Source organism: Syngnathoides biaculeatus, chromosome 13 (genome assembly GCF_019802595.1).
Source record: "Syngnathoides biaculeatus isolate LvHL_M chromosome 13, ASM1980259v1, whole genome shotgun sequence".
Lineage (NCBI taxonomy): Eukaryota > Metazoa > Chordata > Actinopteri > Syngnathiformes > Syngnathidae > Syngnathoides > Syngnathoides biaculeatus.
The window spans coordinates 11,208,581-11,236,560 of NC_084652.1; the positions used below are offsets into that span (position 1 = coordinate 11,208,581).

Genomic DNA, 27,980 nt, shown 5'->3' on the forward strand with positions numbered 1-27,980 from the left:
AAACAGACTTTGACATTTTTATATAAATAATTAAAAAATATTCATTGGAAAAACAGAACTAAAAGGGAAACCAGAACTCCCCCCACAAGACAATCAGTCCGTCCATCAGTCCTCCTCTCCCAGCTTTGTACAGCATGCAGGTTGGATGCTGGATGTCGGTGGTACAAGAGCAGCATCGTGTCACAGATTTATGGCAATCCATTTGAGCATTTATTGGATATCTTTGAAGGTCCACGTAGATGTACTGGTATGCACTTTGTCCTTACCCGTAAGACAATGCAGGACTAGAGTACAATGACTGCGCTAGTAATATTTTGCTGCTGGATTACTTTTCACACAGCACACTTGTAGGACATTACTAGTGATGTGAAATATCACTCGAGGGAATTTTGGTACTACCAGTGTGTGACAAGAGTTCAAGGACGTTGTCACACCAATAGTTACATGGCACAAAATTACTAGTGTAGTTTATGTATGTAGGATTAATTGCATACAAGTAGGCCAAAAGTGTGGCACTAGTACTGGGGGGTGGGATCATTCTACTAGTGTGCTGAATTGTCTTAGTCGTGAAAACAAAGTGTAGTACACCACGGGCCTTAACATGGATAAAGAATATCCTACAAAATGCTCAAAAACCTTTTCATACACATTTAAAAATAGAATGATTGATCATGTTTGCATTTCCTTTTTAATACCCCCCCCCCTCACAATGCACCTGGAAACCACAATAAGGTTCTGTCAAAACAAGAAGTCCAAAGCCACTTTAACAGATTCCACAAATACGTTAGAGGGGGTGGAGACAAAACAAAACAGTGGCCATCAAATCGAAGAGTCGTTATGACGCCGTCTCGCCGGTGGCCCCCCCCCCTGCTCTCCTCAGAGACCACCTCCGCCTTGCCCCGACCTGGTGGACCAAAAGTCTCCTCACTCACTCCACCCCCCTGCTCTGCCCATCTGCTACAGTGCGGCAAAGATGAAACACGAGATGAGCGAGGGCTTCGTCAAAGTGCAGTGCGATGTTTGGAGCCCTCCGGGGTGAGGGAAGGTGCCACGAGGGGGGGGGCGCGGCGGACGACGTCGGGAGTTGACGGATGACGTGCAAGAGGAAAGTGACCAACGGTGGCGAGTGCATTTGCTGACAAAAGAGAATCGCTTCAGCCTCCTACTCACTGACGCTCAGAGGTAGAACCCACAAACTTCCAGTAGGTTGGAAACCTTCCATGGGAATTTACAGCAACACACCCTGACTTTACTTTTTAATTGAACATAGGACATCTTTTTTTTTATTTTTTTTTTTTTGGTGGGGGGGGGGTAAGACAAGTGCAACATTATCAGTTGCCATTTAGAATTGTTTGAAGAAATTAAACAATCATTAGATTGTATAAACGGATGACTCCTAAATTCAAATACTTTACACTGGTACCTTACAGTGAAGAAAATAAGTATTTGAACACCTTACTATAATGCAAGTTCTCCCACTTAGAAATCATCATCATTAGAAAATGGAAGAAGCTAAACATGACGGTCAATCTCAATCGGAGAGGAGCCCCATGCAAGGCATCACCTCGTGGGGTCTCAATGATCCTTAGAAAGGTCAGGAATCAGCCCAGGACTACACGACAGGACTTGGTCAATGACCTGAAAAGAGCTGGCACCACCGTTTCCAAGGTGACTTTTGGTAATACACGAAGACGTCATGGTTTGAAAGGTTCCCCTGCTTCAACCAGCACAAGTCAAGGCCCGTCTTAAGTTTGCCAATGACCATTTGGATGATACAGAGGAGTCATGGGAGGAAGTTTTGTGGTCAGATGAGACCAAAATTGAACTTTTTGGTCACAATCCCACTAACCGTGTTTGGAGGAAGACGGATGTTGAGTTCCATCACAAGAACACCATCCCTACTGTGAAGCATGGAGGTGCGAGCATCATGCTTTGGTTTTTTTTTTTCCTGCACATGGGACAGGACGACTGCAATGTATTAAGGAGAGGATGACGGCGGCCATGTATTGTGAGATTTTGGGGAACAACCTCCTCGTGGCCGGGTCTTTCAACATAACAATGACCCGAAACACACACCGAGGAAAAGCAAGGAGTGGCTCCGTAAGAAGCATATCAAGGTTCTGGCATGGCCTAGCCAGTCTCCAGACCTAAAACTAATTGAAAATCTTTGGAGGGAGCTGAAACTTCGTGTTTCTCAGCGACAGCCCAGAAACCTGTCCGATCAAGAGAAGATCTGTGTGGAGGAGCGGGCCAAAATCCCTTCTGCAGTGTGTGCAAACCTGGTGAACAACTACAGGAAACATCTGACCTCTGTAATTGCAAACAAAGGCTACTGTACCAAATATTAACATTGCTTTTCTTAGGTGTTCAAATACTTATTTGCAAGTATATCACACAAATCAATCGTTAAAAAAAAAAAAAAAAAATCATACATTGTGATTTCTGGATTTTTCTTTTTAGATGATTTCTCTTACAGTGGACATGCACCTACGATGAAAATTTCAGACCCCTCTCTTTATTTCTAAGTAGGAGAACTTGCAATATAGCAGGGTGGTCAAATACTTATATATTTTCTTCACTGTACTTCAGATGTGTAATCTGTTCCGTGACTATGTAACTGACCAGTCGGATGTCAGGCCTCACAGCATTTGCAGAAAATGGGAGGCCAGTGTGTAATTGCATGTAATCCAGCCCCGAGGGACGGTTGCAAAATATACTTTATCATAATCCTGAACAAACCCAGTTTTTCCAAGTTATGTTAATTCCCGTCAGGCATTATGTCTTGACTTCTCTTTGGATTGTTCACTCACCAATAGGGAAAGTCGGCCGGACGTAAAGCAGGGTTTTGCTACCTTTATTATGCCAATGCATCCATTTTAGACTAGCAAATAAAAAACAATTCAAAACTTACAAATATTGAAATGATAAATTGAGTACGCTCACAAACAACTAACACCGCTATTCATACAGAATATTGCTCCAAAGAAATTCACGTACCTGCCTTGACTCATGATTTTCAGTGATATCCCATTCGTCAGCCATAGTTTAATATGACATTGGGCCACCTTTTGTGGTTCTATTATCTTAAACTTTTCAGGGGAAGTTTCCACAAGGTTTATGAGTGCGTTTATGGGAATTCATCCAAAAGGTGTTCTACAAGCTTGAGGTCAGGACCAGGCAGGCCACTCCAGTTCATCCACATCCAACTGTTTTTACAAACCTTGATTTGTGCACTGATGAACAGTCACGTTGGAACAGGAAGGGGCCATCTCCAAATTGTTAGCTCGAAATGTCCAAAATATAAACCCCCTGAGCTCCAGTGAAAGGAACTGAATGCTTCAGGGTACATCGAGATTTTGGACAACCATTTGGGGGATTACCCCTTCCTGTCCGTGTACCAGTTCACAAACCAAGGTCCATAAGGACATGAATGAAAGCACTCGGTATGAATGAAGTTGACTGGCCTGCACAGAGTCCTGCCCTCAACCCGATAAAATCCTTTTTTTGCCGGGCCTTCTCGTTACTCATCACTGTGGTGACGTGCACAGGAATTCCCATACTCAGTCCTAAAGGTTGTTGAAAGTCCTCCCACAAGACTTGAAGCTGTTCTAGCTGCGAAGGGGAGCCCATCACCACAAACCTTACAGATTTAGAATGAGATGCCGCTTAAAATCAAACTCGAGTCAAAGATGGCTGACCCAATGCTTTTGAAAATATCACGAAAATATCATGAATGAAAGGGCGTTCATTGAACCTTCTGTCAACTAGCACATATTAGTTTTGCCTGTCACTATAAGACAATGACTGCGCACACATATTTTGTGATTAATTTTAGACAAAAGCAATGGCATAATTTCCTACGACAACCCCGATGGACTCTCAGAATACTGGTTGCCAAGGACTGGATTTGACTGTTGTGAGAGGTTCGTTTTATTTTACTGATGCAGTATTTCAACAGTAAAACATCTTTACACACACAAATTGTATTCTGATTTGTGGTTTTAAGCAAGTCAACAGTCATTTAAACTCATGAGAACATGAGGAAAACCTTTTTGCTGTGGTCAAAGACTCACTCAGGGGGAACTTTTACACGTTCACACAAGAACCCACACTGGGGAGAAAACATTTTTTTCATTTTGAATGACGACTGCGGCAACAATTAGCTGAAACGAAGAACCCGTCTCACTACGGTCTAATCCCGTCTGGCGCTTCCCATCAGTGGCTGAACAATCCAAGGTTTAGTCCAATTCCACTAACAAGTCAAGGAAGGATGCCTGGTTGGAGTTTTTAAAAAACAAAAACAAAACTCTACCTTGTTTAATTTAGCTGTTTTTGTCAGAATGATGCTAAAATATATTTTCCCAAAATGTGCAGCTCTGGGAGATGAGCTCAAATAGCTTTTATTTTTGACCATTACATTTTTCTGTACATCATAATCTGCCATATCTGCCAAAATCCGTTTTCACAGACTGTCACAAAGCCAATTAAAATATGTGATTGCTAAGGTTTTTTTTTTCTTTTTCATAGATTTTCATCCACGAATCGAGACTGCTGGATGAGTAGCATGTACATTTTTTTTTTCATTATCCGAAATAACATAAAAAAAAGACTCCTTGAATTATTATGCTAAATAAATGAATGCTCTAAATCACAATTTTAAGTTTTGGGGTTAGGGCCACCATCCCCTTTGTGTGAGCCAAAATTTCACGTATGAGTGACTTTAGATTGTCACTTAAGTGGGGGGAAAAAAAACAAACGGCGCAATAAAGTACTTTTGTGGGCAGGGAGCTCCATACTGAGCTTGAAAAAATGAGCACTGCAAAAATAAAAAAAGATATTCAGATTTTGCCCTTCAGTTGAGTGAAAGAAACCGATTCTATATTGATAACATAACTCCCAAATTCTGAATAAAAATAGCCAGCAAATTTGCTGGAAAAAAAAGTGCTTTCATCTTGTAACATTTTTCCAAAGCTGAATTTTGCTTGGATGTCTGCTCATGATAGAGAAAAAAAATTAAACATACCTAAACATGATACCTTTCCATTATATTACCCTCAATTCCCATGGAAGTTTCCAAAATCCCCCAACTTTAATTTCCCATGGAAGTTTACCAGAAACTCCCTGGAAATTTACTGCAAAATTTCCACCCCTTTGCAAGTCTACCCTGAGCGCGCACGCGCGCACACACACACACGCACACACATTTCTACAAGGAGCAGGTGGTCCGTTGGGAGCAACGTGAGGCGTCAACTTCAGCGCACTGCAAATGTGCTCATTGCAGACGGGAGGACAGGGGACAAGTCCGTCTGGAAGAGGAAAAAGAGGAAATTTACATACTTTCCCAGAAAAAAAAAAAACAAAAAATATGGATCATTGTGACGCGGAAAGCCTCATCAAGAACAAACACTGCACAGATGAGCCGAGTCGACTTTGGGGTGAGTCATTGCCTCAACAGATTAACACGCATTTCCGCGACACTACAGCCGTGACAAAAAACCCTACTGGGAGTGTGCAGTGCATCAGGAAAGTATTCCGTTTTCACAGATTTTATGGTACAGCCTCATTCAAAAGGGACCTCTTATGACTGTGAAAAAAGTTTTAATGTATGGAAATGTATTTGAAAAATAAAAAAAGATATCACGTGTACGTAAGTATGCGCAGCATTTCCTCAATACTTTGCTGATGCACCTTTGGCAGTAATGGACCTTTCCGACCTGTCAATCACTCGTACAATAATAGCCAATCAGATAGCCGCATTGTCCCCCAAGCAATGCTGGTTGTCGGTTGCGTGCGCTTGGAAAAGTTAATGTTACGAAGAAAACGGTCCTCAGATGAGCTTGGGGAATGTACAATTCTGATGAAAGATATCCGGCTAGGTTACAAGGGGCCCGCTTGATTCATTTTCCAAAGCTTAAAACACAGTCGATGAAGTGTCTACAATGGATTAAGGGTCGCTGAAGACCGCACGTACAACTAAATGTGAACAATATCAACAAACAAGGCTGTATGTTCAAAGGTAAGTGAGGGAGAAGTATCTTATAGAAAATCAAACCGAACTCACACTCACCCTTCTTTACATGCGCAGTACGATTCCCCTATTTTAAGTTTGTTAGGCGTCAAACTTTTTTTGCATCAATTGCAAACATTTCACTGTAACTCTGACACTGCGTCCTGCTCCGTCCAAAGTCTTAATTCCGTGTACATATCCTTGTGTGAAATAGTTGAAATTGGACAAGATTGGACTCTGGGACAACTCTGACTCATTTGGTGAAAAACATACCGCAATATTATCTGGAATACGCGATAGAGAACTGTTCTGTTCAGTTGCCATTTTGGAAGCTTGTGGGACATGGCAACTGTAGCTAAGGGGGCGGAGTTTAAGATCACCAGTCGAAAAAGTCCATTCCAGCCTCAAGTCCTTGAAAATGCCACAAGCTTGGCACAACTATCTTTGGGCAGTCTCTCGCTCGTTCCTCTTTGCAGCGCCTCTAAAGCTGAATGTGGAGAATTTAATATCGGATTCAAGTTGGGGAAACTCAAAGACAATCATGATGTTGTCCAGAAGCCGCTCTTTTGTCTAAAACCTTCACCCCAGTCTGAGGTCCCGAGCACTCTGGAGCACGTTTCTGCATTCATCTTTCCCTCAAAACATCCTACAGATCTCAGCTGAGTGATGAACACCTCAGTTGTGTGCTGGGTATTGCCACAACAAAACGACACTGGCTTAAAAAAGGTGACCAACAACAACAAGACGGTTCCCCATAAAATAAATCTACGTATGAACACAACAATGCTTTTTTTTTTGGTTTACTTTTGATATGCAAGCGTCTGGTCCTGGGTTGGACCGATTGTCAAATTTTAAGTCAATGTGGACCCTGAGCCAAAAAGTTTGCCCGTGTTAGACTATGCAAGAGAGATTTGAAAACTCTGGGTCACCTGTATCATTTATCATCTCTAGAAATATGAAAACTTGAGAACGGCCACTCACGGAACAGCGGCTCACCAATACGAGTTTAGTCGAAAGATACAGCAGGGCCTGCTGTTTTGACGTTACTGAATTGTTTGTATTAAGATTATATTTTCATACAAAAATGATTTTTATCATGTATGGCACTGAGTTTCAGCTGCAATGTTTTTTCCCCAAAGTGCTCAAAGAAAGTTGGCGTTTCCAATTTCAAAAGGCAATCAAAAATCCCAAAATGAAAATAGACTGCTTAATTTGGCATTTGTTGTTTAGGGCTAACAAAAAACACCAGTCAAGAAATTTTAGGCTCAAATCAAAATTGCTTCACAGAAAAACAGGCCACAGGACTGAATTCAATTAGTGACCCCATTACATGATCCAGAAGTTTGGTAGCGAGCATTTTTAAAGCTCAGTTAGGTTGTTAGCCACCACAATCAACTGCATTGGCACCATCTTGGTGCCAATTAACTATATTGAAGTGAGTTGAGAAGCTTTATATGGAATAAAGTAGGACTTTAATGCCATTTTTTTGGCATCTAAAACTTTTCCCATAACACTGTACACATACATAATGGCTGAGAATCTAGTATGGCTATGCCCATCCCATACAAACTGGTATATTTAAAAAAAAAAAAAAAAAAAAAAAAAAAGTCAATTAATTAAAATGCCACTAAACTGGACTGTGCTGCTCTTCCACTTGATGGCCCCTAGAAAGCCACAACCCAATCTGCAGTTTTGTGGTGTCACTATAGTACTCAATATCATTAACGACCTCTCTACACTCCACGAATCCCCTACTACTCTCCATTTGCATGATAATGTTGGTCTCTAGTCCTGCTCTGGCCAGATAGGTTCTTCCCCAATCTTCAATTTTTACAGTTTAAAATCCTAAAATCCTGACGGCCACTTTCCTTTCAAGCGTTTCATTTACTGTGCACACTCACCAAGTGGGCTGCTGACAACAGAGACCGGAGAGGAGAAGGGGGGCGTCACTGCTGCTTGCAGGTGGAGAGCTTCCGGATCTTGCTTGCCGTGGAAACCCCTTTGCGTGAGGGGTTGGATGAGGATGAAGACCGCCGTTCTGTTTTAGCCTTGCTGTTCAGAGACCCTGCCTCCGTCCCATTAACGCAAACGGGCTTGGCCATAGGTGGGCTGTAATCCGCAAGCTCTAGCTCGTGATCTTCAGCCACTTGTCCTAAAAGCAAGACATGATGGAACAGTCTTTAGAACAGAAAAAAAGACATCACTCCCAGCCTCTTTTACACAAATGCCGCCCGCAAAAGTGAAAGCGTAACAAGACCTTGGATTTATCCACCTTTGCCTCCTGCACATAACCCAGCAGTGGCGGGACATTGCCACTATTGTCCACTTTCACACGTCAACATGGGAGACAGCAATCAGTGCCTTTCTTACGAGTTTAACTACCGTAATTCCCGGCCTACAGAGCGCACCTGGTTATAAGCCTCGCCCAGTACATTTGTACTACTACTACTGTAGTGCTAACAGGGCCAGATCGGTAAGTCACTTCCTCGGCACATATATTCTACCGGTCTAATGCTTACCTTTCCCGCTCGAATGCCCCCTTGCGGCCGTTAGAAAAAATGCAAAATTAGCCGCATCTCCGCATAAACCGCAGGGTTAAAAGAGTGTGAAAAAAGTCGTGGGTTACAGGCCAGAAATTACAGTAGTTTGTGACCAAGCTTGTAACTCTGTTTACTCATCTCAAATCAATTTCTCCCGTTGAAATGCAATTGTTTTTTTTTTTTTTTTTTTTTTTTAAAACGTAGAACCGAACAATCCCTAGAGATCAAACAAAACTTAAAAACAATATTTATACAAGGTAGACATAAAATGAAACAAAATAAATCCAGGATCCTATGACAAAATAGTCCCAAAATATGTTAAGGAAGGGGAAAAAAAAACAAAGGGAAAAGAACGGAGCCACTCAGAAAGTTTTCTCATATACGGTTAAGGAGTGCCAAACTAGAAATCTATTTTCAGAACCTCGGATAGTGACTTATCTTTACTAAGTCCATACACAAAATTATATCACTCATACTTTACTACGTTAGTCTAATTCATTTTGAGTTTACACGTGTGTTTCCTGTGTAGCCGTTTTATTTTACCTCTAGACAATTTGCCTATTAATTTGTTGGTCAGGTTGCTCTCCACTAATCTAGTTCCAAACAGTTATATTTAGAAAGTACTATACAGCTAAGCCCTTATGGAGTTTCCTTAATATTTAACATTAGCTTCACGATTTAGCTTGTGATCTATTCTTGCTAGGTGCGTCGCATGCTTAGCTCCTCCTCGTCTACCATTAGTGAGTACGGTGCGCATTAGAAGACCAACTTATTTCCTCCCACGGAGGCAAGGATTAGTTGATCACAAACGCACTGTCCGAAATTATTTCCATCTATTAATAATAAATCGTTAAGCCCTACCCAGAACTGTTTAAAAAGTGAACTCGTCAGGACCAAGGAATCATGGCTGATTTACATAGGAAACTCACACAAAACAAGGAATAACTTTACTGGAAGCACAGAAAGGATTAGGGGTAACATAGATCGTCTGCTCAGGAGAAACGTCATCATTCACACATCACGAGCATGTACTGAAGGTTCAGTATTGCTCAGCACAGGTGGGGGTAAACTCTGGAAAACCATTCACACACAAGCCCAGAAGCGTCTTTACTGGACTATTTATAGATCACTTGATTCACATTCTGCAGCTCCAATTGGACCAAAGTGGGTCACCACTTCTCGATGCCTGGCCAGGAGAGAACTACATTTATCATTTCAGGCTGTTTCCTAGCAACTGATATAGGCTGTGAATACTGCAGGGAGAAAAAGTAGTTGGGGGGGGGTTCTCAAGAGAATGCGGGATGTGGTCATTTTCATTACCAACGCAGAATTAAGTGCCACTTAAGGACATGCTGCCACCTGTCGGCTTGGAGCTTGTGTACAAGTACAGTGATAATTTGACAGACGGGTTTGCCAACTTGAGTTTTTGAAATTTAGTGTCGCACGGAATTTTTTGCAACGTTCTGAACCCGCTTCAGATATACAGCCATCCATCAATTTTCTAAGCCGCTTATCCTCACGAGGGTTACGGGAGTGCTGGAGCCAATCCCAGCTGTCATTGGGCAGGAGGCAGGGTGAACCCTGCTGAACTGAACCATCCTGAACTGGTTGCCAGCCAACCGCAGGGCACATGGAGACAGACAAGACACACTCACAATCACACCTAGGGACAATTTAGTGTCCCCAATTAATGTTGCATGTTTTCGGATGTGGGAGGAACCCGGAGTGCCCGGGGAAAACCCACAGAGGCACGGGTATAACATGCAAACTCCACACAGGCGGGTCCGGGAAAGAACCCGTGACCTCAGAACTGTGAGGCCAACGCTTTCCGGCTGAGTCACCACGCCCCTGCTTCAGATATACAGTGAAGGTAAAACGGAGCAAATTAAGGTATTGTAATGCCCTTGTATGTGGCTAAGAAGGTCCACAGTTGCAGTTCCATTTCCAGCCATTTTATTCAATGAGATAAATTAAAATGTGTGTTAAAACATACCAAAACTTTGTCTTAAAAAAGTCCATTAGCCAAAAAGACGTATCTATCCATCCATCCATCCATTTTTTTTGTTTTTGCCACTTATCCTCACGAGGGTTACAGGGAGTGCTGGAGCCAATCCCAGCTGTCAACAGGCAAGAGGCAGGGTACACCCTGAATTGGTTGCCAGCCAATCGCAGGGCACAGAGAGACAAACTGCCACACTCACAATCACACCTCGGTACAGTTTAGAGTCCCCAATTAATACATGTTTTTAGGGATGTGGAGGAAACCGGAATGCCCGGAGAAAACATGCCAACTCCACAGGCAGGGCTGGTATCGAAACCGGGTCCTCAAGGCCAGTGACCCTTCTAAACAACTGCACTGTGACCGCGATTTTTGCTCGAGTCCTCACAGTATCCTGTTTTCGAGTCCAAAGTCTTTTGGCCAAAAATGCACTTTTGCACCATTTTTAAAGGAGGATAGTTTCAGTGAGTTTTTTTTTGAGCTATAATGGTCACAGAAAATTAAACTCATTAGACAAGGCACCACTGTATTTTAGTTCATTATATTTGTTAGGTTTTTAGACACCTAGAGAACATGAAGCATGAATACTGTTAGGAAAACTTGGCCGTAAAAGTGTCTCAAGAGCCTCCAAACCTGGCACTGTGAAATCCTGAGTGTAGATGATCTCGTCCTCGCCATCATAGAGCTCATCATCCTCCTCTTCAGTGTAGCCGTGGAGATCCTCCAGGTAGGGCACCACCGTCATACTGCGCCAAGGGTCCCGGCTCTCTGCGCTGGCGGGTATGGGCACGGGGAGCTCCGTTGGAGGGTGTTTCTTACGCACCCAGCTGGCAGGAACACATCCGGTGAAGTCGAGGTATATCAATCATGTAACCCTTCTGTGACCATTTAGTGATTGTATTAAGAATTCTACTTCAGGTGAAAAAAAAAAAACATCCATAATGGGATATGTTATATGACAAACCACTTACTTGTGTTGCCTTATGTTTTGTATGGAAAATCTCTTCGCTGGGTCGTACTCGAGCATTCCTGAGAACGAAAAATGGGCCACTTAATGTTAAATGGACTGCACTTGCACACCACTATCTACACCATCACAGTGCCCAAAGTGTGTTACAAAATCTCACATTCACCCCACAAATGAGGGTTCAACGTCTTGCCCAAGGACACTGACGTCTATGACAACAGTCAAAGCCAAGGTGAGCTACAATGTCCTCAATGCTAAACTTATTCAAGAACAGTAAAGCACTATTTAAGAAGAAAAATTGGGTAAAGATATTGGCTGTCAAAGTTAAAAAAAAAAAAAGTGACACTTGCCAAAAGGGCAGAAAAGACGACACAAAAAAAAAAAAATGCAAATAAATGCACAGTTCAGTAGAACAGCAACAAGACAAAGCAAAGCGGAAATATCAAAAGCAAAATATATAAAATATTTGTATTTACACAAAAGTATCAACATGTTAGCAGTTTGGAAATTTACACTAAAGTATCAACACGTATCTCATCAACATGCTAAACTATGCACCTGCAAACAGAGAAAGAAAAAAAATATTGTGAAAATTATGGAATTGCCATATAAAAATGCATAGAAAAATCACATAGCAGAAAAAAACTGATGAGACACCAAATATGTGAAGACCTCTTCTAACTTTTTTTCAGTTTAACTCGTTTGCAGCACTTTACTTGATTGCAACATATAAAACGACGCCAGTGAGGTCAAATGCCACAATTATTATTTCGCCTCAAAAGGGAATAAAGTCAAACAAGCCAAAAGGAATGGAGTCCCAGACCAAAGGGAAAAGAAACATGGACAAATATGGACCAACCCAAATCACAAGTTTTCGTATCCAACTCTGTGCCCCTAACTAACCTAAGAAAACGCTATTAAAACAAAAGCAAAAACAAAAAACAACCTATGTTAAAGAAATAACTCAAAGTATGCTACCAATAGTTACCAACTCAAACTAAAACGAGAAAAGCTTCAGCATGTTACTTACACACGGAAATGGGCAGCTGTGGAAAAAGAAATGCATATAAAACTAAAGAAGACTTGACCTCACCCCACCCCCCAAATCCCACCCAATCCCACAATTCCTCATCACTCCTTACCACGGAGTGCTAATTGTCCACAGGTGTTGCAAAAAGAAGGCAGGAGAGGGAGGGAGTGCCTCAAGGTGGCCAGAAGAAGTGAAGGCAAAGCATCAGAGCCACGTGCATCAATTATATTATTTTCTATTAAAATTAACACATGGCAGGGTTGCCAAGTAAGAAGCAAATTGACACAAAGAGAGGAAACGGGCAAGAATAAAAGAGTGTGGTTGTTTTAAAATACAGTTGGCAATGGCCACTTGCCCTATTTAGCCTCTTTCAGTTCTTGTTTGTTTTCTGGGAGTCTCTCCTTTCAGTCTCCTTTTCAGGAGGTAAAATGCATGCTCTATTGGGTTAAGGTCCAGTGATTAACTTGCCCAGTCCAGGACCTTCCACTTTCTCCTCTTGAAGTAGTCCTTTGTTGTGGTGGTTCCCCTTTTTTGGCTCATTATTGTCTTGCGTGATGAAGCTTTTCCCAAAAAGTTTGGATGCATTTGAATGTAAATACCCAGACAAAATGGTTTTGTAGACTTCAGAGTTGATTCTGCTGCTACAACCATGAGTTGTATCACCAATGAAGACTAGTGAGATGTACACAAGCGTCCATTCAAGCCCAAGCCATGATATTAGCTCCACCATGCTTCACAGATAAGCTTGTGTGTTTTGGATCCTAAGCAGATCCTTTCTTTCATCATACTTTGGCCTTCCTACCACTTTGGTAGAGGTTAATCTTCTAACCTTAATAAAACTTTGTTCCAAAACTCTGTACAGTGGTACGTCAGTTTTCGAACGTCTCTGTTTTCGTACAAATCGGTTTTCTAACGAAAATTCCAAGATTTTTTTGCTTTGGTTTTCGAACGAAAAATCGGAATTCGAACGCCGGACCTGCTGACCCACAACGATTTGTTATTGTGCTTTCGAACGCACCCCAAAAAAACCCGGAAACGACGTAACGCGATGCAACCAGTTGACCCGCACACTCTTCTGCAAGCGGACGTGTCCGGTTGACTTTTTTTTCTTCAAATTGAGGAACATTAACCACGATCATGGCTCCAAAGAAGGCAAGTGGAACTGCTGGTGCTGAAAAAAAGAAAGTGGTGCGTAAAACTGTCGACTTCAGGAAGAATTTGATAGCCAAACACGAATCTGGTGTGCGTGTTTCTGAGCTATCGAAGAACTATGGCAAGGCGAAATCGACGATCAGAACCATTCTGAAACACAAGGACGCCCTTAAAGCAAGTGATGTTGCTAAAGGAGCAATCATGTTGACCGAGCAGAGGCCAGAGATCTTGGAGAAAGTCGAAGAGTTGCTTCTTGTTTTTGTAAAGGAGCATCAGTTGAGATCAGATGAGGCTGAAGGCAGGAAGGATGTCTCAAGTGCCGATATGAAAATTATCTGCGCTGAGTGGAACGACATCCATAATTTTGTCGAACTCCATCACCCAAACAAAGCAGAAAGTTGCAGAGCACTGCAAAATTTCAATGACATTGTTATGAGCCACTTCAGGAAGGTGCTCAAAAGACGGCACTCGTTGCAAGTTAATTTTTTATGTACATGTTGCTTTCTGTGAAAATATAAAACAATTTGTTTTTTTCCCCCCTCAATATTGCTTGTTTAAAGTTATTCTGCACCTTTGTCAATAAAAATAGGTTTACAAGGCTGGGGCCAAGTCGCTACAGATACGGCAACGGACTTCCAGCCTAGCATACTCTACTGTTAAAACATATTTTAAGGAAAAAAAAAACAAAAACATTTCTTAAATGATTTAATTATACAAACTATTTAAACTATACATGTATTACTACTATGCAGTTTGTTATCAGAAAACGGAAAAAACTTTTTAAAAATACATTTTTTAGGCTTGGAACGCATCATTTTATTTTCCATTCATTTTAATGGGAAAATGCGCTTTGGTTTTCAACAAGCCTTCTGGAACGGATTGTGTTTGAGAACCGAGGCACCACTGTACTTCTTTCCAAAATCCAATGTGGCATTCCAATTGGTTTTGCCGATGAGTTGTTTGCATCTTGTGGTATGGGCTTTACATTTCTTCTCTCATGGTCTTCTTCGAACAGCAGATTGTGATACCTTCACCCCTGCCCTGTGGAGGTTGGGAGTGATGTTACTAACTGCTGTCGTTGGGTGTTTCTTCACAGCTCTCACAATGTTAATTGAGTTAACTGCTGTTGATACCCTTGGCCAACCTGTTCTATGTCTGTTGCTCAGTACACAAGTAGTTTTCTTTTTCAGGACATTCCAAATTGTTATATTGGCTAAGCCCAATGTTTGTGCAATAGTTCTGACCCATTTTCCCTCTCTTCTCAGCTTTAAAACAGCTTTTCTCCCATGGAAAGCTCTCTGCACTTCATGTTTGCTGAAAAGCAAATGTGGTTTTCACAGGTGAAACCTAAAGCCAAAAACAAGCACAAATCTGAAGTTTAAGCAATCAATCTAAAAGGTAACACATGAGCAAGTACAAAAACACACAAGTTACATTCCAATATTGTATTTGCTGACTTGAGAGTCGAAAGCTTCAAACAAAAGGTGCTCTGCCCTGAGTAGTTTAACACATCTAGATAGAAATTTCATAAAATAATAATAATAAAATAAAAGCTGGAACTCTAAACCTTTGGCTAATATTCATCTTTTCATCTAAATCACAAATGTCTTTGTTATATAAAAAAAAAACAAAAAGGAATTCACCTTGCCATTCCAATACTTTTGGAGGGGGTTGCAGGTGAGGTGGGACAACACCATTTAAAAGATTTAAAAAAAAAAACCAACAACCTTAAAATATACCAAAAAGCACAGGAAGTCAGTGAATAGAGGCCAGAATTGGAGCGATGTGCTCCCTCCTACGTACTCTAATAAGTAGGCAAGCAGCATCATTTTAAGCCAACAGGAGACGTTTGAGGGAGGATTGGCTGACTGAAATAAAGTGCATTACAGTAATCCAGCTGAGATGTAACAAAGGCATTATTACTGTTTCAAAATTCTGCTGTGAAAGAATAGACTTTACTTTCGCTGGCTGCCCAAGACAAAAGAAACCCAGCACCTATTTATCAATCTAATTTTAAATTAGTCCAGTTTAAAACCTAAGTTCAAGACTTTGTGGCTTTTGACAGTGTGTTGGAGGGGTGAGGGGTTACTTACAAGGACAAGTGGGATCAAACACCATAACATCATAACACTGTTTTCAATGCCATGTATTCTTTTATGGCCTCAAGGCACAACAAAAGTGGCTTAAAGGAGAGTGCATCCATTTTCTTTAGTGGGACATGAATCTATCAACGCCCGAAGCTAGCTGGGATGGGCTCCAGCGCTCCCCTGACCCTTGTGAGGATAAGCGACTAGGGTAATGGATGGATGAATGTATCACTCACACAACAATGAAAAGAAATCTAGTCAATTATTTGGATGGAATCCCATGGGAGAAAATGTAAACAAAACAGCAGGGGTCTTAAAATTCAAACTTGTGGAAACCCATAAGACAGTGGTGCAGAGTGGGACTCCAAGTGACCAAGGCTGAAGTACAGAGTTCTGCATGTCAGAAAGGACTAAACCAGTCACAAGTGACTATGGTGCATTCAGACTAACAAATTTAGGTTATGTATCTGCTTTAAGAACCTGGCGATAAACAAGGACCTTTTGTATATGTGGAAGATTTTCCACTTAAGATTGTCACTGAGCATGTTTACAATGATGGTAGTTTATTTTTGAATTTAACAGTGAAAGAATCCATCTGAGATATTATTAAGGAAAACAGTAGTCCACTGTGACTGACAAAATACATTTTTGCTCCTTATCATGTGGGCTGGATGTGGGAAAAGTAAAATGTCAGTATGATGAGACACCAGTGATGTGTTGCAGACACAGACCTAATAATAATGTAACGATCTCCCAACAGTGCTGATCATAGTGCTGGGATTATTTTAGACAATGTAATATTTACAGGCCAGCTATCTCTGATGTGATGCATCATCAGACACAGACGTCACACGCTGAGCGGTGGAAGTCTGAGGAGTTATGACACCATTACAGTTACACCCCCCCCCTTATCAGTTTTTGAGCTGTAAATTCAACAGCCATTGAGAAAAAAAAGTAAATGGAACACCTCATGCCATTTCAAATGCAGTATTAAAACTCTCACACGGAGGGATTCATGAATGGGGGAACATTTCCATAAAAAGAAAAGCTGCAGACGGGGCGCAGTATTATTTAACATGAGGAAACACACAGATTCAGCCTCATGTCTCCACCTCTCATGTCTTCACCTCAGCCTTGCCAGCGTTCCCCCCCCCAGGATTTCACAGGCAGTTAGCCTGCGCTGACATAAAGCCGATACGAGGTTCACCATAAAAGACTCTTGACTTGTTTTGTTTTAACAAGGGGCTTTGCAGCAGCCTGGTGGAGTGCTTAGTATTCTGCTGCTGGCTCCAGATCAATAGAAACTACGTCAGCAGCTGAAGGGATTTCTAGCTGTGGGAGGGAAAAGACCCAATGACTATAAATGTCACAGCACCACCAGCTGGACACACTGATAAAAGACAGCAGTGTGCGTCACTGCAGCGTTTTTTTTTTTTTTTTTTTTAAATTGTATTTTTTTTTTTTTAAATTGTAGCTATCTGTTCGCGCGTTCTGCAATCTTTCACTTTTATTGTATGGAATGACATTTTGCGACTGTGATAGCTATTAGTAGGAGGATACAGAGCCACAACAGTGAATAAACCACTTGGACTTGAAACCCCACAGAGAACATCAGCTAGACAACACTACTCACCTCGTAGCAGGTCTGAAAGGAGGGGTCCGCACTCTTCGGGAATCGTAAATTCTCCTTTTCCAATGTTCTCGAATAGCTTATAGATGTTGTCCCCCTCAAACGGATAAAGACTTGTAGTAATGTTGTATCTGAATGGAGGAAAGATCATGGGAATCATTGCGATATCTTTGAATGGCTTTTTACTACACCAATATGGGCCTTCACCTATCAAATATTTTATGGTTCACTTATAATACTGATCACCCCAGTGATGAATCAAGAAATTGGAGAATTAACTTTCATTATTAAACGTCAATATGTGCAAATGAGGTACAGGTATTATTGTTGCACACTCACGTTCCACACTACAATATCTGTGACTGTGCTGTGAATGGCTTGAGAAGGTGGGGCCTGGCCTGGTGAATGACATGGGGGTCAGCGAATGACAGTGTGGATGTGGCGTGTCTGCGTGTTGAGTAATGCCCTTCAGTTATGGGCATAGCAACTCTTGTAAGAATTAGCGTAATTCCCGGCCTACAGAGCACACCTGGTTCTAAGCCTCAGCCAGTACATTTGTAAAGTAAATACCATTTGGTACATACATGGTCCGCAGCCGTGTAAAAGCCCCAAGTGCCCACATTGAAATACGAGATATTTACAAAAAAAGACGGTACACAGGGAGTTTAACGCTAGTGCCACCGCGCTAACGCTCGCGCCGCGCTAACAGGGCCGGTTGAAAAAAAAAAAAAAAAAACATACCGGTAAAAATCAGTGAGACATGGCGGTAACGTGCTAGCGCAGCGCTAACAGGGCCGGACCGGTAAAAGTCACTTCCTCGGCACATATATTCCACCAGTCTCACTCTTACCTTTTCCGCTTGAGTGCCCCCTTGCGGCCGTTAGAAAAATGCGCAAATTAGCCGAATCACTGCATAAACCGCAGGGTTGAAAGCGTGTGAAAAACATCGCAGCTTATAGGCCGGAAATTACGGTAGCTTGATAAGTGTTCATTTTACATCTATTCCACAAAGCAATCGAAAGTGAACTGGCTGCTTTTGGACACAGTATAATATGTTCTAACTAGCAGTGGTAGGCTAGAATCCTATACTGAATTAGCAAAATTTAGACTTGGTAATGGTCAGCATAGATGCCCTGTTATATCTGGTAGTTCTGCATTGCAGTAGCCATATTGCACTCTCTTCTTTTTTGGGAGTGTGAAATGATCCCAAACTTTGAGTATATCATTTATGTAGTCTTTCTTTCTGGTTTGCCGCCATTGCACAAACTTATTTGAGTCTGCAGAAACAATTTGTATAGAAAAATGATTACGACTTTTTTTGTAACCAAACTAAAAGTTATTTTATTGTTACAGCCCAAATGTTATTCACTTTTAAGCTTTCTATTTGTCACTACATGCGCATCCCTTCCTGTTAGTTGGTTAAGAAAAATAAAGTGTTGTGTGTGTATGTGTATATATATATATATATATATATATATTTATATATATATATATATATTTTTTTTTGGGGGGGGGATATCTAATAAAAATAAGAGGACAAATAGTTGTGTAAACAGTGTACAAGGGTGATAAAACCTGTGACTACTCACAGTGTTACTCCAGCTGACCAAATGTCCACTTTAAAACCTGAAAAGGTGTCCAGGCCGTTGGCTATCTCCGGAGGCTGAAAGGCCGGAGAGCCCTGACTGGTGCGACACGTGTCGTCCTCTGCAAATTGGTGCAGGGCCTGGACACAAATGTGAAGCAAAGCAAACCTCAACACACACTCCGCCAATGTCCATTTTGTACACTTCCTTTCTTGTTTCACAAAATGAAACAGATTTAGACGGGTGAGCTTACTTCTGCTACTCCTAGGTCAGAGATTTTAAGTGCTCCATCTGTGGTCAACAGCAGATTGCCTGGTTTAATATCTTTGTGAACAATTCCCTTGCTGTGCAAATATTCAAGGCCATCTAACAGTTGGCAAAAATACCTGCAGAAACAAAAAGGTGTGTGAGCAAGTGTGCTAGCCAACAATCAAAGAAGGCTGACAGATTTGGGTTCCTCACTTAAGAATGTTTGCATTTTGAGAGAAGTGATTACACATTCATGCAATCATCCGGCAGTTATTTGAAATGTACAAGCGCAGCAGTTCAGGATCTAAATTTAGGGCCTGGAGCTATTGTTGCAGAGAGGATGAGTCTAAAAATAGTAGAAATACAGAAAAAAAAAATGGGGGTGAGAAGAGCGAGAGAAACGACAACCCGTACCCGTGAGCTTGAAATATAGGAAACCTTTTTTCCAGGACACTGTCCAGCATTTCTTGCATCCCGCACACACAATACTCCATCACCATATACGTATGTCACAAGTCAAGGCCATTCAAAAATCCAAGCAATACAATCACTGGTCAACATTAGGTAAACATCCACAGTATGTTTAACACTAATATAAAAGCCGAGGTCAAATATGTTTTAAAAGTTAAATGCTAAGACATTGTCACCATTACTACATTAAAAACAGGGCTGCACAATATTTTGTTTGAGCATCGGCATCATGATGCACGTGTCATTTGAAAAACACCATTCAACCAAAACGTTTTCCCTCATGTTTGGAGATTAAAGAGTGAAAGCTGCAGCTGGCTGCAAGTGTGTAGCAACAGTGGGGAAACGAAATGCCGGGATTTTGAGGGTAATGGCCCGTCAACAGCAAGCTATGGGGGGAGGAGACAAACTATGAACTAGCTTGTTTTTGGACCAGATTCTTTTTTTTTTTTTTTTTTTTTTAAACGATTTTGAATTATAAACCGGCCTAGTTCATTTTTCAAGTGATAAACAGAACATTCCCAAAACTGATCCTGTATCAATTCATATCACGATACATACCGCAAAAAAAAAAATTCCTATATTGTGCAGCCCTAATTAAAGACACGTTTATAATTGTGGTTGTAAACTACGGTGGTGCACAACGGCGCCTTTCTTTGGAATATTTTGGTAACTACCTTTGTCTAAGATACATTTTGTATCCATTTATGCTAAACATGCATGTGTACTTAATGAACAGCAATCCCTGTGTATCTTTCACCTAGCTTTTAGTAATTGAAGTAAGATGTTTACAAAAGAAAAACACTCCCCAACCCCTTAAAAAGTGATCAAGAGGACAAGGATATATTTTCTCCTTCTCTTCATTGTAAAGAACATCCACCAACTGAATCACATTCTTGTGTTGGAGTCTTCTTAGCAGCTGAATCTCTCTGGAAGTAATAAAAAAGGTGGAAATGATTAGTTAAAAGGTTTTAGATGAACATTTAGGTTCTTACAATATATTTTTACAAAAAAAAAAAAAACAAAAACACCAAGTCAAAGCCCCAGGTAAGCTCAACTTTCATCACTAAACTGTGAGGGTTATTAATACAGTGAACCCCCACTCATCCTGGGGATAGGTCCTGCAAATACAGTACTGTAGTGGAAAATCTGCAAATAATTGACACCTCCCTAGAAGGGGGTTGTTAATTGCATATAGATGCCATAAGATGGCAGCAAAGCACTTCAAATGGAGAAGACCACAAAGCACCTACACTTAAAAAAAATGAAAGCCACTGGCGTTAAATTTGAGCCATGCAGTGAGTCAAGAAGACAAACATTTTTCTGGTGAAAGAGGAGAATACTTAGTTTTGGTAGGTTTGGTGCCTACATAGTCACAGAACAGACTATTCTGTGGGTCTTGAAAAATCACCCACAATGATTTAAGATGACTGGCAATGTGGGGACATCTCAAAACATCTGGCAGTGAAATTATGCAAAACAAACAAACCACCTACACATTAAGGTCACCTACAGTAATAGCTACCGTACTAGTACTACATGCTAAGTACCATGCTGGCACAAACCGACATGAAGTCATACATGGGCAAACTATGTGCAGTGACACTTCACACAAATAGTATCAAGTCATTACATTCAACCTATGGCATTTACACACACACACACACACATGCACACAAAATAATAAGTCAGGGAATACAGCTGAATTGTAATGTCAGACGTAAAAATGGGCAATTACCAATAGTATTAGTAGCTGCATTGGAAGAGGAATAAATATATTCCTTTTCACTTTTGAGAGTGTATGAGGTACATTCAAGGACTGCCGACATAACAAAACATCTCAGACTTAAAAGCAATGAATCCAACTTAAAAAACATAATTCTAACAGATGGTCTCATAGTAATATATTGATTGATTTGGCCTGAGCACAAAAAGCGAACAAGATTTTAAGCAAATACCAAACCTCCAAAAAACCAAACAAAAACAACCCTGAAAATGGATAAATGCCAGAATACCAATGTGCAGGTATTCACTTTAACAAGTGGGGCACACGTAAAAACACTGACTCGTTTATTCACATGCATAACAGAACTCTCCTTTTATTTGAATTAAAATAAATTCAATTTCACCGGATGCCCGAGTATGAAGAGGCCTTTAGGCAGAGCTGATTCTGAAGGCATGTCTGATAAAGAGGTGATTGACATGGTGTTCATCTCGTAGAAAGTGCGCGTATAATTTGTGTGGGGTGATCATTCCCAACAAAGGCGTGTCTTTCCCAGAACTTTGTCATAGAAATGGCATTGCAAGACAAACGCCCACTTCAATAGACAACCAAAACTGCTGAATGGATTGTTGGCACTACTCTATCCACCCTTGACGACTTGCACGCCACACGAACTAGGACAAGAGCAGGCAGGATCCTATTGGGCCCTCCACATTATGGCCACCAAATCTTCCAGGTCCTTCCCTCAGGTAGCCGCTTCCGAACAATGCAAACAAAAACTAGCAGAAACTCCAACAACTTCTTGACTCTTGCATCATCAAATTCATCAACAGCTAACATAAAATTCAAGTGCAACATGCTGCCAATTCGTTTTATATATTATAGATTATTCGTGAACTCACTGGGGTAGTCTGACCATCTGCACAGCTAATGTTTACCATAACTACCCTGTAGTACCTGAGCAGCACCTGGACCACTTGAACAATCGACTGAGGGGTATCTGCAAAATATGCATAATCGACAGGGCCCCAGGCTATTGCATGAGAACTCACTTTAAACTGCATACACTCCTTGAAGTCTTGCCACCCTTTGCACAATGGTAATTGCACTGGACTATCGCTCTAAATGCAAGAAGACTGCATCCTTTGCACAACTGTGAATAAAGAAAAAAAAATGTTCTCTGTCAATTGACTAACTGACTGCTGTCATAGTCAACGTATGTCGTAATAGGGCAGCTCCAACTACCGGGGACAAATTCCTTCTGTGTTGTTGACATACTTGTTCAATAAAGTGGATTCTTATTCTGATTCACAGGCCTCGACAGGCTCAAGGATCCTGCGTAAGACCTTCACCAAATAGAGCAGATGTACTGTTTGCGCTCTTTAAACACACCATCTTGAAGACTTTCTTCCCTTCGTGAACTCGTGTGACTGCTCCCTAGTGCTTCCTCTATAATTAGCCCAGACTGCAGTCATATTTAATGACGTGTGGTGTGATTAAATCCTCTGATATTCAGCAAGAAAAACAGAAATTCCAAAACGCTGAATCAGAGGGCAAAAAGACAGATAAAAGCAGATGAAATAAGTACTTAACATCCTTTTTCTCGCTAAATATACGCACAAAGGTGCTATTGACCTGAACATTTGACCAGATATTTGGAACAGCCTAACTAATCTATACATGTAAAGTTGAACAAATCAACTCGGAAATTAATTTGTGTCAAAATGTGAATTGACACAGGGAAAAACTATGGAACATATGAAGAAAGAGGTCCAAAAAGGCACGGAAAGCTGAGCTGACACCTACATTTTATGAATCTCTCAAACAGCAATCCAGCCCCTTGTCAGTGAAAATAAATATCAACCATTTCCGTCCTAATTGATGGCTTACAAAAAGATCTCATTGCAAATGTGTGAGTAGAGACACATTTTATGATCGGTTGGTCAGATGAGAGCAAAATGGAACAGTTTGGATGCCGTAATGCAAACCACATTTGGAGGAGAAATTGCTCTGCACATCGCCATAAAAACAACATACCAACAGTGAAGTTGGTAAAATCGGCCATGATCTTTTAATATACAATAAACTCGCACAATATTCCTCCCTTGAGACAGAACTAAAGTACTGTACACAGTTTAAACCCATAGTGACTGATGCTCTGGCGGACTGTTACCAGAGTTGAAACGGTGGTAAAAAACAGATCGGAATCAGTTACCATGTCAGAATCACAACTACGGACTCAACTTGACACAAAACTGCACACACTGGTATTCAAGTCTCTACAATGTGACGTAACATTAGCTGCAATAGCTGAGACTTGTGAGTGAACTGATGCTATTCAAGTTAATCAATTGTTTCAGTTGCAGAAGTTACGATTATGTAGATACATTATTTGAGCATGATGTTAAACAAAAACAAGTGAGAACACTCACTTTTTCACATTGGCTTCTCCATTGGGAATCCTCCTCAGCTTCTTCTTTTTCAGTATCTTGACAGCTCTGCGGCAGAGGGTTTCAGAGTCCAGCATCTCTTTCACTTTGCCATACGATCCTTCTCCCAGCAGGTCTCCCATCAAATACTTTCCGATCAACTTTGCTCTCTTCCTGCGTGGCTGATAAATCACCTCGGTGGAGTCGATGCGGTGAATGAACGTGTCCATCTCCATCAGTTCATTTTCATTCAGGTAGTTCAGGTGATGTACCTCCCCGATACTCATGACTGATTCACAGAGTGAGTCTCCCGTACAAAGTACAAATCTTCTTGGTGCCGGAGTCAAATCCAATCTGAACCGTTTGGCCCGAAAATAAGAGGTAATAATGATAAATACTGAACGTGTGCAAGGGGGAAATTAGGCTGGGAAGGGATCAGTCCAGATTTGTAAACATGATTGTTCTTTTAAATCAAAAGCTGCACAAGGTGAAAATGTCGACTGTCTTAGTGTTTCATGTTGTGCCTTTTGTTTGAGACAAATTGACTTCAACAATTTTTTTTTCTTCCTACCCTCAGCTCTGTGGATTTAATAGAATTCAGCCTTATGTAGGGACAACAAGCCCTGGCTTAAGGCAATGTAGCGCAACATTTCTGTCAAGGAACCATGCTGCCTCGGGGCACAAAAGCAAGTACACTTGGACTTCATCCAAACACGCTTCCACTGCTAATTTGATGCAGCGGTGTCAGCTGGGCTTCTGTAGGAAGACCAAGCCGTCCAAAAGTGTGCTCCGCCGAGCCTCAGGTGTCCTCCATGCCACCGTGGTTCTGGATGCCTGGAAACAAGGGTCAATGAAACCATTAATGAAAATACAATGTGATGAACTAAAGTTATCCCATTGGGGATTTTTTTGGTGAAGAGAGCAGTTATTTAAATAATAATTACAGCATATAAAGAGCTTTTGGGTTGTTACGGCCTTATAAATGATAAAAACCCTCCCTTTTTGCTAAATTCAAACAATTCTGCAAGGAGGGGGGCAAAATATCTCCACAGAGATGTGAAAAACGGATTGCTTGATGTTAGTTCCTGCTGCTGAGGATGACCCAACCATTTCTAAGGTTTTAGGGGGCTTTTTTTTCTTGATAAATGACATCATTTAAATACAGCATTTTCAGTTCACTTGGGCTTTGTCTAATATTTACATTTGTTAGATGATCTGAAACAAAGTGGTGAAAAAAAAAGAATTCGAGAAGGGGGACAATACTTTATCACGGCACTGTAGATTGGTTAAATATGTGGAACCACCTGCTCTCGGAAGGTGGAAGGAATTGGCACAGAAGAAAAGTTGAAATTTAAACAAACAGCAACAGATCCATCAAAGATGTTGGTGTGAAAGTGGGGAAGTCAATGTATTCTAGACCATATATATTTTGGAAATGTGCAAATGTGGTTGGGTTCTGGAAGATGCATCGGGTATTGTGACCATTACATTGAGCCCTTATGCATCTATGAAACTTTTAGGATACTACTTCTTGAAAGGGATGGCTATTTAGTTCACGTAACATTGATAGTGGTGATGGATGAGTACTGATACGAGGTAAAGGTATTGGGCTTATATAGCCTTATACAATGGTATAAGGTACCTGTAAATGTTGCAAATACCACCAATTCTCAAGGTAAACTGATAATTAAGGTCCCAAACAATTTGAAATAGAGTAAATCCTTCTTGCCATTAATTGATGCTACACTGCAGCGATTTGTCACATCAACACATTCAACGTGTGCCAAAATGAAAGAACTTTGTTTACTATATGTGAAAACTACTTCTGTATTTGGCAAAAAGAGTCCAAGCACTTTCTCCCAATTCAGGTGAACAGCAAAGGGGGCTGTGAAAAAAGCTGCTCTAGGACCTTTAAACACGAATCCCTTTCTTCAACACAATGCGTCAACACAGAGTCACCAAAGATTACAATATTTTGCTACTTGCTTTGCTTTGATTGCTTCCTTTACATTGCTTAAATTGCATTCATGTATTTAGCCTTTGTCCAAAGACAGCAGTTATAAAGAATGCAACATTTTAACCATCCATCCATTTTCTGAGACGCTTATCCTCACAAGGGTCAAAGCAGTACTGGAGCCGATCCCAGTCTACTTTGGGCAGGATGTGGGGTAAACTCTGAAATGGTTGCCAGCCAATGACAGGGAACATAGAAACAAACAAGCATTCCCATTCACAATCGCACCTATGGACAATTTAGAGTCCTGGTTAACCTAGCACGCGGGCTAAACCATGTAATCAAATCGTAATAATACTTGTTGACATAGCACACAGAAGAAGTCAACTAATTTGTTTTCCAGGTTTTGTCATGGGATGCTCAGCATAGTGGATTAATTGTGTTCATTAAAAATGTATGTATCAAAAACACCAGTGGTAAGCGGTATCAGTAATCGGTATTAGTGAGTACCTGTACAAGTATTAGTCTGAAAAAAAAAAAAAAAAAAAGTGGTTTTGAACATTCTAACATGCTAACATTCGTTGACAACACGAACAGTAAAACGGAACTCTGGGATGGTATCCATTCCATTAAAGGAATAGTGAATAGCCACAATTGAAGAAATCTTTCGAAAGGGAAAAATTAACACAAGGCATAAAAATGCAAGGACCACAACTAAACCAAAAGTGAGAAAAGCAAATATAAAAAAAAAGCAGTGAACTCTGCTGACACCCAGGATTTTTGTTACCCTGTGAACTCCTCTTGTGTTTGTTTTCTTTTGCGTGTGTTGAATCTTTAGTATGTTATAAAGTTGTTGATAAAACTTCATAAAAATTAAAGAGACAACAAAAAAGTTATCACCATTGGGAGCAAATCATAACATCGGAAGGACCGTTATTCGAGTTCCCAATGAGAAAATCGGTTTGCGCAAAATAATAGTAATAATGATATGCTATAGTTAGAGCATTTAAAGCAAAATGGATATGATGCCGCAGTGACAATACACGCTCAGGTACAACTATGAGCTAGCCAGAATGCTAACGTCGCACATCTGGTTGAATGAACTAGCTTGCCGTACTGTACTTTTGACAATGCTGCACCTTTGTCACCACGCATTCGTAAAACATATAACCTGTTCGCAAACTTTCCCAACAAATACATTCCTACGGAGTGCAAAAAGCGAGCGTTATTTGGGATGCGTGAAAACGTCGTCACACAAGTGAAGCTAGCGGTGATATGCAGCACGAGCTAGCCATCATTGACATTTACAAACGCAAGCCGAGCGCTTTTTTTATTTACCAGTGATGTTGGGGGAGAGAAAAAAAAGAGTCACTGTGTCAAGCTTTATCCTAAATTAGAGCAGACCCACATCATGCCCTCAAGAGGACAACAGCAATTTGCACCGGGGGGGAAGCATCCAGATAAATCCAGCTCATGCAAGCTAACAGCTAGCTCATCGCCAACTCCTGCGATGAGGAAAACTCACCTAAAACACGTGTGAATCTTTGTTCCGTTGCAGCCTTTTATCTGCTTCTCTTATGTCCGTTTTCAGAATAACAGTGGTGTGATTCAAACCAAGTTGCATATCAGTTCTTTTCTTTCCGGACTCTTCGTTTTACTCTTGCTAGTCAAGTTGTCGCCATCTTGTTTACCTCAACCCCCCCCCAGAAACTCAGGTCAACTCGCACTGACAGTGAGCGCGTTACTGCGTCAAATCAAAGTTTGCCAAGTCCAGGAGCGACAAACAAACGCGCGGACAAAACAGTTTTCTAAAAAAAAAAATCACTCTCCCGGAAACATTCAGGACGCGCACGTCTCTTCTGTGGCGGAACGCAAAATACGCGCTAAATTCATTCATCACTTGGAAAAAAAAAAACCCATTAACCGTGTAGTGGGAAGGTTTGTTTCTTTTTCCACTGTTGCTCTATGCGAGGCATTTGTTAGCCTTAGACAGTAAGTCTCAAGTGGCCTCTTACTGATGCCTTGGCCGATTCAAGAGTCACTTTTGCTTGGCTCGGGGTTTCAAGAGTTATAATTATCCCGAGTAACCCCCCTTGAGAATGGCATCGTAAAGGTCTGATTTCACTTTAATCTGTCACCTTCCTCACCACGAGGCTCCT

At 41.1% G+C, this 27,980-nt stretch overlaps 1 protein-coding gene across 2 annotated transcripts; it reads right to left on the reverse strand.

Moving 5' to 3' along the window:
• Positions 1 to 4: 4 nt before the first annotated feature.
• On the reverse strand, positions 5 to 27,842 carry stk11 (serine/threonine kinase 11). Of its 2 annotated transcripts, none has more exons than XM_061839742.1 (11): positions 27,347 to 27,842; positions 23,871 to 24,701; positions 20,561 to 20,644; positions 19,662 to 19,751; positions 19,252 to 19,384; positions 19,002 to 19,138; positions 17,416 to 17,543; positions 11,518 to 11,575; positions 11,180 to 11,373; positions 7,909 to 8,159; positions 5 to 5,306 (listed from the first exon to the last, which is right to left on the reverse strand). In XM_061839742.1, exons 2-10 carry the CDS (start codon positions 24,152 to 24,154, stop codon positions 7,954 to 7,956), a joined length of 1,314 nt encoding a protein of 437 aa, XP_061695726.1. In that variant the 5' UTR covers positions 24,155 to 24,701; positions 27,347 to 27,842; the 3' UTR covers positions 5 to 5,306; positions 7,909 to 7,953. The 2 variants fall into 2 exon arrangements, with proteins under 2 accessions (XP_061695726.1, XP_061695727.1); XM_061839743.1 differs by lacking the exon at positions 27,347 to 27,842 and adding an exon at positions 27,230 to 27,342.
• Between the last annotated feature and the right edge of the window lie 138 nt (positions 27,843 to 27,980).